The sequence below is a fragment of the Salvelinus fontinalis genome, chromosome 7, assembly GCF_029448725.1.
Source record: "Salvelinus fontinalis isolate EN_2023a chromosome 7, ASM2944872v1, whole genome shotgun sequence".
Classification (NCBI taxonomy): Eukaryota; Metazoa; Chordata; class Actinopteri; order Salmoniformes; family Salmonidae; genus Salvelinus; species Salvelinus fontinalis.
In genome coordinates, this window is record NC_074671.1 from 31,778,294 (window position 1) to 31,793,142 (window position 14,849).

General features: G+C 43.4%; 1 protein-coding gene across 4 annotated transcripts in view; it reads right to left on the minus strand.

The window, feature by feature from the left end:
- myripb (myosin VIIA and Rab interacting protein b) overlaps positions 1 to 14,849 on the minus strand; it is a 162,946-nt gene that overhangs the window by 37,364 nt on the left and 110,733 nt on the right. For all 4 annotated transcript variants that reach the window (XM_055929163.1, XM_055929164.1, XM_055929165.1 and 1 more), the window contains exon 4: positions 2,991 to 3,127. In XM_055929163.1, the coding sequence (XP_055785138.1) occupies positions 2,991 to 3,127 (137 nt within the window). The remainder of the gene's footprint in view (positions 1 to 2,990; positions 3,128 to 14,849) is intronic.

Below are 14,849 nucleotides of genomic sequence, written 5' to 3' on the forward strand. Positions count from 1 at the left end.
AGGTCGAGAGCCATGCGTCCTCCGAAACACAACCCTGCCAAACACAACCACCCCCCCCCTAACCCGGACGACTCTGGGCCAATTGTGCACTGCCTCATGGGTCTCCCGGTCACGGCCAGCTGTAACACAGCCTGGGATCGAACCCGGGTCTGTAGTGACGCCTCAAGCGTATTTGTTTTGATATTGTATGAGCAAAACAACTAAGCATTAGCCATGGCAAAATGCATAGAATTGCAGGAAATTAGCTTTAAAAATTGCTAAAAAAATTCTCAGCTTCATCTAGCTTCATAGAAATAAAAATTCTAACAATTCTCTACACCAACAAGATGGGGGCCTAGACTGCTTAATGGGAATTTAAACCAATATGTCATTTTAAAATATGGACAAACTATCCCTTTAACTCCATCACTTCCCCTTGAAAATAATGTGACCTTCACTCCAACATGGCTGGAACATAAATGTGAGGTATTTGTTATTTGTACCCTCCATGTCTGTCGTATGCAGTGAAAGTGAAATATGTACACGTGTGACCTACAAGAAGACTGCTGCAGAGCTTCTACGATGGATGTTGTTCAAGGGACGTGTGCGCACGTGTGTGTGCGTTCATGCGTATGTGTGCGCATGTCCTTGAGGCCTGTGCTCTCTAGCCTCAGTGTGGCCTGAGGGTAAAGGTCAGACAGAGCTAGCACCACACAGTAAAAAGAAGACACTCTACTTAATGCTATCTAGGTTTACACAAAACGGCACAATGCTCTGATAACGTTCCCACAACAGCACGATAACCATCACCGAGCCGCATGCTTGGTAATGTTTAACAGCACAAGCAAGACAGCCTTCACGGGGTAGTGTGGCACAATAAACGTTTATGCAGAATAACTTTATAACGTTCACACAACCACGAGATAACGTTGCCCAATCGTTACTCTAACATCCATGACCGTCCCACCGGGCAAAGACATCAGATCAACATCCAGTCATGATTGATATATGAGTTGTCAAGAAACATGAATTCAGTGATGCAACGCTGATGGAACGTGATCATTTCGACAAGGTACGGTGAAATGATGTGGAAACAATGTTGACTCAACGAATTGTGGTCCAGTGGGGTGTGAGGTCAAACAAACAAAATGGCTGCATTCCAGGCTGACTACAACGCAGATCAAATCAAATTGTATTTGTCACATGCGCCGAATGCAACCTTACAGTGAAATGCTTACTTACAAGCCCTTAACCAATAATGCAGTTTTAAGAAAATACAAAAAAAAAGTAAGAGATAAGAATAACAAATAATTAAGTAGCAGCAGTAAATAACAATAGCGGGTCTATATACAGGGGGTACCGGTACAGAGTCAATGTGTCAATGTGCGGGGACACCGGTGTCGAGGTAATTGTGGGCATTTTTTATCTTACCTTTATTTAACGACGCAAGTCAATTAAGAACAAATTCTTACTTACAATGACGGCCTACCGGGGAACAGTGGGTTAACTGCCTTGTTCAGGGGCAGAACGACAGATGTTTTACCTTCTCAGGTCGGGGATTCGATCCAACAACCTTTCGGGTACTGGCCCAATGCTCTAAACACTAGGTTTATTAAAGTGGCTATGCATAGATAATAACAGAGAGTTGCAACAGCGTAGGGGGGGGGGGGGGGGGGGGGGTGCAAATAGTCTGGGTAGCTGTTCAGGATTAGCTGTATTAGCTGTTCAGGAGTCTTATGGCTTGGAGGTTTAGAAGCTGTTTAGAAGCTTCTTGGACCTAGACTTGGCGCTCCGGTACCGCTTGCCATGCGGTAGCAGAGAGAACAGTCTATGATTAGGGTGGCTGGAGTCTTTGACAATTTTTAGGGGCTTCCTCTGACACCGCCTGGTATAGAGGTCCTGGATGGCAGGAAGCTTGGCCCCAGTGATGTACTGGGCCGTTGCGGTGGGAGGCCAAGCAGTTGCCATACCAGGCAGTGATGCAACCCATCAAGATGCTCTCGATGGTGCAGCTGTGAAACCTTTTGAGGATCTGAGGACCCATGCCAAATCTTTTCCTGAGGGTAGGTTTGTCGTGTCCTCTACACGACTGTCTTGATGTGCTTGGACATTGCCTTCCAGATCTCACTACGCCTGGATAGGTGTTTAACATGAGCTAACCCCATAATATGACTTAGCAGTCTGATGTCCAACTGTGCCGTCGATGGCGTGGCACACAAACATTGGTTGATGCAATGCAACAGCTACAATGTAGTCGGCCTGAAACGTGACCAATGTCATGATATCATTTGGTTCAGTGAGTCAGTGACAGTAGCTTACCTATACCATGAATTTGGTTGTCTCTTTCCTGCTTCCTGCTGCTCTCTGGTCTGGGAACATTAGTGACTCACACACAGCCCTGTCCTGAAATAAATTATGTGTGTATGTGTGTGTGTGTGTGTGTGTGTGTGTGTGTGTGTGTGTGTGTGTGTGTGTGTGTGTGTGTGTGTGTGTGTGTAAAAGAGAAAGCGTGGGCGTGTATGTCTGTTAGCCAATGGCTCAGATTCTCTCCACACAAATGTCCATGTGACGTGTGGGACTGAGTGAGTGTGGTTCCTTGACGCAAGACCTTTTTCCCCCTGTAGTTGAGTTACTAACTGAGATCCATTAATGAGACGTCATAGCCAACAGAGAATGTCAGGCAGTCATTGAGAAGTGGGCATACAGAAGAGAGCGATCACATCGAAAACACAACACTAGAGCAATTACACTGCTTACGTCCCAAATTACACTATATTCCCTATTTAGTGCACTTCTAGGGCACTGATCAAAAGTACTGCACTATATACATAAAAAACACAACACTAGAGGAATTACACTGCTTGCGTCCCAAATTGCACTATATTCCCTATTTAGTGCACTTCTAGGGCACTGATCAAAAGTACTGCACTATATAGGGAAAAGGGTGCCATTTGGGATGCACAAACCGTTCCGTAAATGGAAGAGACAAAAGAGAGAGACATTTCCTGTACCTGGTAGATCTGAGTAGCCTCCTCTCTCCACTATGTGATTCCTGTAGAGCGTCTTCAGAACCTTGGCACTGCCGAACCTCTTGAAGCGGCTCTTCAAGTTGTTATAGAACCATTCCAGAGACTGGGTCCTCAATATCCTGGAGAGGAGGAGAAGAAAGAGGGAGAGAGAGAGAGATAAGGGAGAGAGAGAGTCAGTCACAGGTGAAATTAAACATGGCACAGAGTAAAGAGGATGGAGAAAAAAAAGCACAAAGGAACCGGGGAAAACTTCTAATCGCGGCCGAGTCAAACTTTGGCACGGCGTCAAGAAATCCATTAATAAAACGCAGAGTTTAATTTGATGCCTTTGTATTACCGTGGCAGAGAGATAACTACAGTTTATCGCTTTCAGGCGACGCTGCGCGTTTCGTGGGAAACACTTTCCCTTGTGAACAGACGAAGTCAGGGAGAGAAAGCTGGCTTCTGTCTTGTTCTCCGTCCATGGGGCTGCATCTCAAATGGCACCCTTTTCCCCTACATAGTGCAATAGGGAAACCCATAGCGCTCTGATCAAAATTAGTGCACTATATAGGGAATAGGGTGCCACCTGAGACACAGCCAGCCCTTGGTGTTATGTCACGGAGTCAAGTCAAGCAGTCAACAGTCCCATTCACAGCCCCTCTCCAGCACTTTTATGTGAATAAGTGCCTTGTTAATCCGATGATCCAATGCCATTGGAGTATATTGTGTGTGTGTGTGTTGTGTATGTTTCCGTGTTTATTGACTGTGTATTGAGGGGGTGTGTGTGTCTGTATGTGTATGTGTTGTGTGCATGCATGTGTGTTTGAATGCCAAATCCTTTTTCTCACGGGTTGGTGTGGATCTGTAGCTGTTATGTGTTTAACAGGCGCTAGCTGCTTGTCCAGACCAGACTGCTGTGGTCTGTGTGTTACGTAAGCAGTCATTTATGCTGGAGTGTGTTCTGATTTACAAAACATGGGAAAAGCGCTCGCCTTGCGCCACTGTTGCATCGGATTGCGTGAATCTCTGCCAACTTTGTTTTTAATCTCTCTCAAACCTCCGCCCGCCCTATTTAATTTCACACCAAACCCTTCTTACATACTGTTCACATAATGATGCACACGACAGACAGACAGACAGACAGACAGACAGACAGACAGACAGACAGACAGACACAGACACAGACAGAGTAATGTGCATAATCTGTTTTGTCATCTTATATACACTACCATTCAAAAGTTTGGGGTCACTTAGAAATGTTCTTGTTTTTAAAAGAAACGTACATTTTTTCTCCATTAAAATAACATCAAATTGATCAGAAATACAGTGTAGACATTGCTAATGTTGTAAATAACTATTGTAGCTGGAAACTGAAGATTTTTCATGGAATATCTACATAAGCGTACAGAGGCCCATTATCCTCAACTGGCAGCTTCATTAAATAGTACTTGCAAAACACCAGTCTCAACGTCAGCAGTGAAGAGGCGACTCCGGGATGCTGGCCTTCTAGGCAGAGTTCCTCTGTCCAGTGTCTGTGTTCTTTTGCCCATCTTAATCTTTTCTTCTCATTGGCCAGTCTGAGACATGGCTTTTTCTTTACAACTCTGCTTGAAGGCCAGCATCCCGGAGTCGCCTCTTCGCTGTTGACGTCGAGACTGGTGTTTAGCGACGCTGCCAGTTGAGGACTTGTGAGGTATCTGTTTCTCAAACTATACACTCTAATGTACTTGTTCTGTTGCTCAGTTGTGCAACGGGGCCTCCCACTCCTCTATCTATTCTGGTTAGAGCCAGTTTACACTGTTCTGTGAAGGGAGTAGTACACAGCTTTGTACGAGATCTTCAGTTTCTTGGCAATTTCTCGCATGGCCTTCATTTCTCAGAACAAGAATAGCCTGACAAGTTTCAGAATAAAGTTCTTTGTTTCTGGCCATTTTGAGCATGTAATCGAACCCACAAATGCTGATGCTCCAAGATACTCAACTAGTCTAAAGAAGGCCAGTTTTATTGCTTCTTTAATCAGAACAACAGTTTTCAGCTGTGCTAACATAATTGCAAAATGGTTTTCTAATGGTCAATTTGCCTTTTAAAATTATAAACTTGGATTAGCTAACACAGCGTTCCATTGGAACACAGGAGTGATGGTTGCTGATAATGGGCCTACAATAGTAATTAACAACATTAACAATGTCTGCACTGTATTTCTGAATAATTTTGATGGTATTTTAAAAATGGACAAAAGTATTTCTAAGTGACCCCAAACGTTTGAACGGTAGTGTATGTTACCCCTCACTGCCCTGATGAAAGTAAGAGAGTGTGTGGGAGAGAAAAAGATAGAATGTTGTTTTGTGTGTGCCAGGCAGGAATGAGTGTGTCTCTCTATGCAAATCTGAGACGAACCAGGTACATATAGAGACGGGAGAAATTGGCACACTGCTAATGGAGGATCCTGAGTGCCCCTGAAGGACATCGGGTTTGTAGGCTCTCATCCCTCCATCCCTCCCTCAGTTCTCTGTGTATTTATTATCTATCCTCCTCTCCTGCCAAATGTGGCCGGCTTCCTTAATTCACGCCCGGGGTCATCCATGTAACGGTAATGGCTGCCAAAAGCGAGCGAGAGCGCCCAAATGAAAAAGCCCGGCTGTTTTTTTAATCTCTGGCTGCTTGCTCCTCACTGCCGCAGCACGGTCAAACAGGAAATAAATAAATAAACTAGCAACGGAAGAGAACCAGGGGAGAAATACTAATGGCTTCTGTGCGAACTCAGAAACGAAGAAAAGGTGGCCTAAAGTGACACAGAGGTATATTGAACAACAGGAATTGTCCCGTGGCCTGTTTAGTTAGGTGGTAGAGTTAGGCCACACAAAATGACATCAATCTTGCCCATAGCGGAATCGAGCGGTATCCAGGAGGCTACGACGTGAGGCAATTTCACCTCGTTAGTGAAATGTGAACGTGTAATTGTTGATTAAACAGGAGGTTGAGGCCTCATTTGTCACGTTGCTGTGTGGTGACTTTGGACTAGAAAGGCCAATGCTATCACATCCACGCTCATGCATATTTAAGTTCTGCATCAGTGGGCTCAACGTGCAACAGAGCAGCCCTCCACTACCCTGCGCCTGTCACTCAAGACAGGTAGTGAAACAGACGGATGAGAATGTATAGTTCATCCGGCATCTGCTCCTTCTCTCCTCCTCCCTTACAGGCTACTTAAACGTCAAGCTATCCACTAAACTAACCCTCCAAAATTAAGTCAGTACAGTAACCCGGTCAAATTAAGTCAAATTAAGTGAGTATATCAACCTCTTCAAATTAAGTCAGTACACTAACCTAATCCTCCTAAATGAAGTCCGTACACTAACCATTTTTGTGAGGAGGAGTATTTTCGGAGAGTGAAGTTTTGTGATCTATGGAACATAACATCTTGTGTGTTTATCCGATATGAGGAAGAATCAAAAGTCAGAATTTGGGAAAGTGAAGTGGATAAGGGGAGGAGGTTTCGGTTGGCAGCCCACTGCTGTAGTACAGCAGTTTTTGGCAAATCCATATTCCATAATAAGGTTAAGAAATTCCACGTTTCCTGCTCACATGAATAAGGGAGCGGCATTCCTTTGGAGTGTCTCTTCGTCTTTTCGTTTCTTGGTGCAGAATTTCCCTGCATTACTCCCTCCTCACCCCCTTGCCTTGGAGCTTGGGAGGGAAAGGTTCCCCAACCTAAACGTAATATAGTAAACGAAAATCCGGGACACTCAAGTGAGTATGATACGGTACATTTGGTATGGTATGTATTCATTTGTGGATGTCCTTCATTCAAGGTTTATGGTTATGGTTAGGGTTAAGGGTTAAATTTAGGGTTAGGAGTTAGGTTAAAGGGTTAAGTTTAGGAGAAGGGTTGTCTAACACGCAAAGTAGTTGCAAAATAGCTAAAACGTAGTAAGTGGCTACAAAGTTGCTAAAGTTGTCCGTGATGAGATTCAAACAGGCAACCTTTTGGTTGCTAGATGCTCGCATTAAACACCCCACACATCCATCCATCCACCCTGACCAACCACCCTCCTTTCGTTTTTGCCCTAAGTAATCTTCTGTCCTATATAACCATACATAACGGAACATTTTCGTTTACGATGTTACGTCTAGTCGATGAGACCAGGCAGGCATCCCTCCCCCTTCCTCGCCTATCTCGCTCTCTCTCATCCGATCAATTTGCACATATAAATGCGATTTAAATAAAATATGTATGTGAAGTGCAGAAAAGAAGCCCCTCTGTGGTTCTGCCAAGCTCCCACTTCCCCTGGCAAAAGAAACTATTACCATTATTGACTTTCTGAGGCTTCTAATGAATCAGTGTGCTTTCTGTCAAGGGTGTGGTGCAGGGAGAGAGGAGGCGAGGGGTGGGGGCTGGGTAAAAACAGTGTTTCTTTAACATCAAAGATCAAATAGAATCTCCGCTCTGAAGACTTTACAGAACATCCCTCCATTTAATGAAAGAAAATGCTGGTGAAATAAAGCCGGCCTGTGTTTTATGTTTAGTGTAGGGGTTTTGAAGTTTGAGGAGGACATCTTAAGGAGTTTGCTGTGAAATGTTTTAACAGTGTTTGTGGGATCTGACCATTTCAATCACAGGATGTGTCAAAACGTCATGGAAGGTTCAAGTTATGTGTCGAACCCCCCCCCCCTGTCTGTTGAAAAGCTAGGAAAAAAAGTTATTTATTTACTATTTTTGTGTGGGAAAATCTTACAAGAAATGTTACATATTACATTTTTTTTCCATTGGGTGGAAGTGTAATTCAATAAAACCAATTCCATTTCCAGACACAAAAACAAATTAGTCCAGACATCCTTTTACTCTGATTTGAATCATAACCAGACCCATAACCATAAGCACGGCACAACAGAAAAGGTGAAAATGGTCAGCATTAGACTATGCATTTCACTAACAAGAGAGAATATGCTAAATGTCTGATTTGTATAAATCCTTATGTAATATTGTTTGGCTCTAAATGTACATATCAGAGGTTAGGTCTGAGCCTGGGAGCAGCAGCTATTCATATTAATAAAGTTAAGTGATGAGAATTGTAAATGCTATTATTCAACAACAAAAAATCATCCTCCCATCTGCTATAATCCAACCCTCCCTCTCTCTCTACTTTGTGTGTGTGTGTGTGTGTGTGTGTGTGTGTGTGTGTGTGTGTGTGTGCATGCATGTATATTCAAAGACACAGACAAGAGGGGAGTCCATCACTAACCATTATGAAGCAGTGTGAGCGCTCTCTGCATCTCCACCACATTAAACAAAATTGTAGTCATTTAGCAGACACTCTTATCCAGAGTGGCTTCCAGGAGCAATTGGGGTTAAGTGCCTTGCTCAAGAGCACATGAACAGATTTTTTCACCTAGTCGGCTTGGGGATTTGAACCAGCGACCTTTCGGTTACTGGCCCAATGCTCTTAACCATTAGGCTACCTGTCTGAACGGGAAATCTCAGACACTGACAGACGACCGATAGCTCAATCTCATCCCTAAGAAAGGCATGCCTGCTAAACCATCACAAACAGTGGCATGGCCTATTTTAAGGGTCATCACATTAGACCCAATCTAACACATTTCAGATTCTCTTGTGGCCCTCAATGTAAAGAAAGCGTTTCTGGCCACAGCTCTGTAGGAGGTCCGGATCGACAAAGTCCACCATGAGAAACATTGGAAACCCTAATCCCCAGAATAGAAATCCCACAACAGACTCAGACAGGGGATCAACACATCATCCTTTCCCCTGAGAAAGGGATACTATCTTGGGCCATCACAGGCAGTGAAGTGACCTGGCCCTGCTGGTTCAATATAAGAGGCGAACACTTGAAATATCCTTTAATTCAGCGAGCGTGTTCAGTGCAGAGCCCTAACAGGAGAGAAGGGTGAAGAGGTAGATGACAGCAGGCAGACAAACAGCACTGAGCCCCTCTAGAAGCTAACCTCCGAGTGTGTGTGCGTGTGTGTAAATATGCGCACGCACGCACACACCCACCCACACATCCCCTGGCCGGTTTAGAGGGTCCAGGGTGTTCTGTCTTGCTCATTTAACTCACTTGTGTCTTAAAAAGTCTAAATATAGGAGCAGCACATCCTCACTTCTGCTTAGGCACCGCTAGGCAATTCTCTCACTCAACCGAACGCTCATCTTCTCTCTCTCCTTCCTTCCCTCCCTTCTCCCCCCTCTTCATTGACCCCCTAGCACTGAAACTGGCCATGGCAGCAACTGAGCGAGCCCAGGTCTGCCTCCCAAATGGCATCCTATTCCCTATATAGTGCACTACTTTTGACCAGTGCCCATAGCACTGCACGATGGTACCCGACCCATCGTCACTTCCTGTTCAACGCGGAATGAGGGAGAGCTTGGTTTTGTTGTTTTGAAAGTGTATTGGAACGTTTTTTAGTAGCTAGCTAACTTTTTAGTTTGGATCCCGCGATGCAGTTGGCATCAGTTGCTGGGACTTCTAGTCTCTGTCCAGTGATCCTGCCGACCAAAGCCGAGTCTCAGGAGCTATTTGGCGTAGCAGTTAGCCTAGCTGCTAGCTAGCTGCCCATCAAGCTAGTGGGGTTTTCTTGAGGGCTTGAACGCAGATCGCGACATGCTAGTCATTGTGGCTGGGACCATGGATTCTCTCTGGTTTGTGGCTGTCTAGATCCCTGCTGTTTGTTGTTTTCAAATCTTCCCTGTGACCTACCCTGTCTGGTACTGTGAGGAATAACAGCTACCATGACAAAGACCAAAGCCGGTGGGAGTACCATTGAGGACAGTGTTGTCTCTCTATCACACGTAAAGGATCTTTTAAACAAACAAAAATAGTTCTACAAGCAGTTGTTACAAAAACAAGAAAATAGCTTCAGATGTTTTGTCCAAATACTGGTGGATTCAACAAATAAAACAATGGATGACCTGACCAGAGAGGTCCAGGACCTGAAGAACAGTTTGCAGTTCTCCCTGGGTCAGCTCGATGAGTTGAAACAGGAAAATGGCAAGATGACATCAATCTGTAAGTCATTGAGAGAGGACATCAGTTCTGTGTGTGAATCCATAATAACAATGACAGAGAAATCAGATTATCAGACAATCAAGGCGGAACAACATGGTTGTGGACAGAATTCCATAATCTCTACATGAGACCTGGAACGAAGTCTGAGGACAAAGTGAGGGACATGATCTCTGAGAATTTGAAACTGAACCACAGGAAGATTGAGGTGGAGCGTGCCCACAGGACTGGAAACCCCACCACCGGCCCAGGTGACAGGCCCAGGCCGATAGTGGTCAAGTTCCTGAGGTTCAAGGACAAGGTAGATGAGCCAAGAACTTGAGAGGAACCTATATCTGTCACGCCCTGACCGTAGTTCCTTTTTTATGTTTGGTCAGGGCGTGAATTGGGGTGGGCATTCTAGGTTTTTGTTCTAGGTTTTCTATTTCTATGTGTTTGGCCGGGTGTGGTTCTCAATCAGAGGCAGCTGTCTATCGTTGTCTCTGATTGAGAACCATACTTAGGTATCCTTTTCCCACCTGTGGTTTGTGGGTAGTTGTTTTCTGTTTTGTGTGAGTACCTGACAGAACTGTTACGTTTTGTTCCACTTTTGTTTTTGTTTCAGTGTTCAGGTTATAATAAACATCATGAACACGTACCACGCTGCGCTTTGGTCTACTCCTTCTTCCTCAGACGAACATCGTTACAATATCTTCCTCAATGAGGACTATCCTGAAGCTGTTTGCCAGAAGAGGAAAGAACGCTGCACTTGATGAATTTATGAAATTGCTTCTTCCAATTATTGATAAACACGCACCTGTTAAGAAAGTGACTGTTAGAACTTAATTCTCCTTAGATTGATGTGGAATTGAAAAACTGAATGGTTGAAAGAGAATGGGGCAAAAGGAGCAGCTAATAATTCTGGCTGCACATCTGACTTGCTGACTTACTGCAAATGTAGAAATAATGCGACTAAACTCAACAAAAAGAAGAATAACTGTATTATGAAGCCAAGATCAATGACATAAAGAATGATGAAAAACAACTTTGGAGTACTTTAAATGAAATTATGGGTATAAAGACAAATGCAACTCCATCTTTCATCAAATTAGATGGCTTATTCATCACAAAACAATTTGACGTTGACACATTTTTTATGATTACTTCATTGACAAAGTGGGCAAACTTAGGCAGGAAATACCAACAACGAAAAGTGAGCTATCGTATTCATGCATAAAAAAAACTAATAATGAAAGAAAAGCATTGCAAGTTTGAATTTTGTGAAGTTAGTTTGGGAGAGGTGGGAAAATGATTGTTATCGATCAATAATGACAAACCTCCTGGCATTGACAACTTAGATGGAAAGCTAATGAGGATGGTAGCTGACTCTATAGCCACTCCTATCTGTCATATCTTTAATCTGAGCCTAGAGGAAAGTCTTTGTCCTCAGGCCTGGAGGGAAGCCAAAGTAATTCCACTACCCAAGAGTGGTAAAGCGGCCTTTACTGGTTCTAACAGCAGACCTATATGCTTGCTGCCAGCTCTTAATAAACTGTTGGGAAATACAATGTTATTTCTCTGTAAACAAATTAGAAGGGCACTCAACATGGACTGCACTGACACAACTGACTGATGATTGGTTGAAAGAAATTGATAATAAGAAGATTGTGGGAGCTGTACTGTTAGATTTCAGTGCAGCCTTTGATATTATTGACCATAACTGTTGTTGAAAAAACGTGTGTGTTATGGCTTTTCAACCTGTGCCATATCGTGGATTCAGAGCTATCTATATAATAGAACTCAAAGGGTTTTCTTTAATAGACGTTTCTCCAATGTCAAACATGTAACATGTGGGGTACCGCAGAGCAGCTCTGTAGGTCCTCTACTCTTTTCTATTTTTACCACTGGCATTAAACAAAGCATGTGTGTCCATGTATGCTGATGATTCAAACATATACACATCAGCAACCACAGCTAATGAAGTCACTGAAACCCTTAACAAAGAGTTGCAGTTTGTTTTGGAATGGATGGCCAGTAATAAACTGGTACTGAACATCTCTAAAAAATAAGGGCATTGTATTTGGTACAAATCATTCCTTAAATTCCAGACCTCGGCTGAATCTGGTAATGAATGGTGAGGCTGTTGAATAAGTTAAGGAGACTAAATTACTTGGCGTTACCTTAGATTGTAAACTGTCATGGTCAATACATATAGATTCAATAGTTGTAAAGATGGGGAGAGGTCTGTCCGTAATAAAGAGATTATTTGACACCACACTCCAAAAAGCAAGTTCTGCAGGCTCTAGTTTTGTCTTATCTTGATTGCGGTCGAGGCGTGTGGTCGAGTGCTGCATCTCTTTATAGATATTATGCATGCCATTCTCTCTTGGCTAAGAGTTGAAGAGAGACTGACTGCATCACTTCTTTTTATAAGAAATGTTAATGTCTTGAGAATCCCAAATTGTTTGCATAGTCAACTTACACACAGCTCTGACACATACTTACCCCACCAGACATGCCACCAGGGGTCTTTTCACAGTCACACAATTCAAGAAAGGGTACAATATTATATAGAGCCATTATTGCGTGGAAATCCATTCCATCTCATATTGCTCAAATAAACAGCAAACCTGGTTTAAAAAAAGCAACACCTCACGGCACAACGCCTCGCCCCAATTTGACTTAGATAGTTTGTCTCTATGTATGAAATATGTAGGCTACATGTACCTTTAAAAAAATATTTTTATGTAGTTCTGTCCTTGAGCTGTTCTTGTCTATTAATCTTCTGTATTGTGTCATGTTTTGTGTCGACCCTTTTCCTGTGGCCCCATGTTTTGTGTCGACCCCAGGAAAAGTAGCTACTGATTTTGCAAAAACGAATGGGGATCCTAATCAAATTCCAATACCAAATAGGTTACCATTTTTTTTTGGGGGGGGGGGGGGGACACATCCCAGGACAGACTGTTTATATTGGGCCCAATCGGAACCTAAATCCATACAGGTAATATGTATTGAGAGAGCAATTGGATATGAGATAAAAAAGTGAATGGGAATAAAGAAGTCAAAAGCCTCCTTTCAAAGTATCCATCACAGTTGGTCTGGGAGAGGCTGCACATGGTGTGAGATTGTGAGAGCGGTGAGTGTGCGTGTGTACATGTGATGTGAAGCGAGCATCTGTTGAAGCAAGCGGTGCAGAACAGCTACGAGGGGACAAAAATCGTGAGAAGTTATATGGCAGTAATCTTTTCCGTTGTCCGAGTCTCTTCCCATTAATTCAGTATGTGGCTAATGATAGCCACGGGTAACGCTACCCTTGTTTAGAGCAATGACATCTATTGAGGCGAGCACAGCAGCAGCTGAAGACACAGGTGTCTGAGGAAGTAAACAAATCAATGGCCACTCCAAGAACATTTATAAAAGAACTAGCATGACCACGCTAATAATACAACATTCTAGTCAATCATAAAGTGGGAGAAGGTCAAAATAAATGAAAAAACTATCCACCAAATCTATTCATTTTAAAATGTTGACTACTTCTCCTTGCCAATATCATACATCCTATGGGAAAATAATGTTCTTGTATTCAAACATATAATGTCGGTCCCTGGGGTCGTTTGTTTCGCCTGGGCAAGAAAAGGTTGAAGACCCATTCATAACCGTCTCTGACCTTGCATTGTACCAGTAGTGCAATGTCGCTCAGAGTTAGAAGGTTATTCCTGTGTTAGAAAATGGCCGCCCTCTTACTGAAACCTAACACCTTAGCCGGAAAATGTAACTGGCTGGAAATGAAAGGATTTGAGATTACATAACTGCCAGGCTAAAAAGGCTTCTGATTTCAGAATACTTGAGAAGGAGATCCATGCCTTGTGGAAATCCCAATAAGCACAACCCAATCACAAGCCCAATGCTTTGACGCAATGTCACCTTGCTTGTTTCATACATGGCACACCTAAAGGTTCTATATAGAACCCACAAGCTCAGGTGCTTGTGGAGGCCCGGTCATCAGATACAACACTCCATCACTCTCTTTCTTGGTTTAATAGCCCTTACACAGCCTAGAGGTGTGTTGGGTCATTGTCCTGTAGAGTCCCACTAAGTGCAAACCAGAATGGATGGCGTATCGCTGCAGAACGCAGTGGTAGCCATGCTAGTTAAGTGTGCCTTGAATTCTAAATAAATCACTGACAGTGTCACCAGCAAAGCACCCCCACACCATCACACCTCCTCCTCCATGTTTCACGATGGGAACCAGACATGCGGAGATCATCCGTTCACTTACTCTGCGTCTCAAAGACACGGCGGTTGAAACCAAAAATCTCAAATTTGGACTCATCAGACCAAAGGACAGATTTCCACCGGTTTAATTTTCATTGCTTGTGTTTCTTGGCCCAAGAAAGTCTCTTCTTCTTATTGGTGTCCTTCAGTAGTGGTTTCTTTGCAGCAACTCAACAATGAAGGCTTGATTCACGCAGTCTCCTCTGAACAGTTGATGTTGAGATGTGTGAAGCATTTATTTGGGCTGCGATTTCTGAGGCTGGTAACTCTAATGAACTCATCCTCTGCAGCATAGGTAACTCTGGGTCTTCCTTTCATGTGGCCGTCCTCACGTGAGCCAGTTTCATCATAGCGCTTGATGGTTTTTGCAACTGCACTTGAAGAAACTTTCAAAGTTCTTGACATGTTCCCGATTGACTGACCTTCATGTCTTAAAGTAATGATGGACTGTCATTTCTCTTTGCCTATTTGAGCCGTTCTTGCCATAAAATGGACTTGGTATTTTTTCCAAATAGGGTTATCTTCCGTCTACCACCCCTAACTTGTATACCACCCGATTGACAACTGATTGGCTCAAACACAT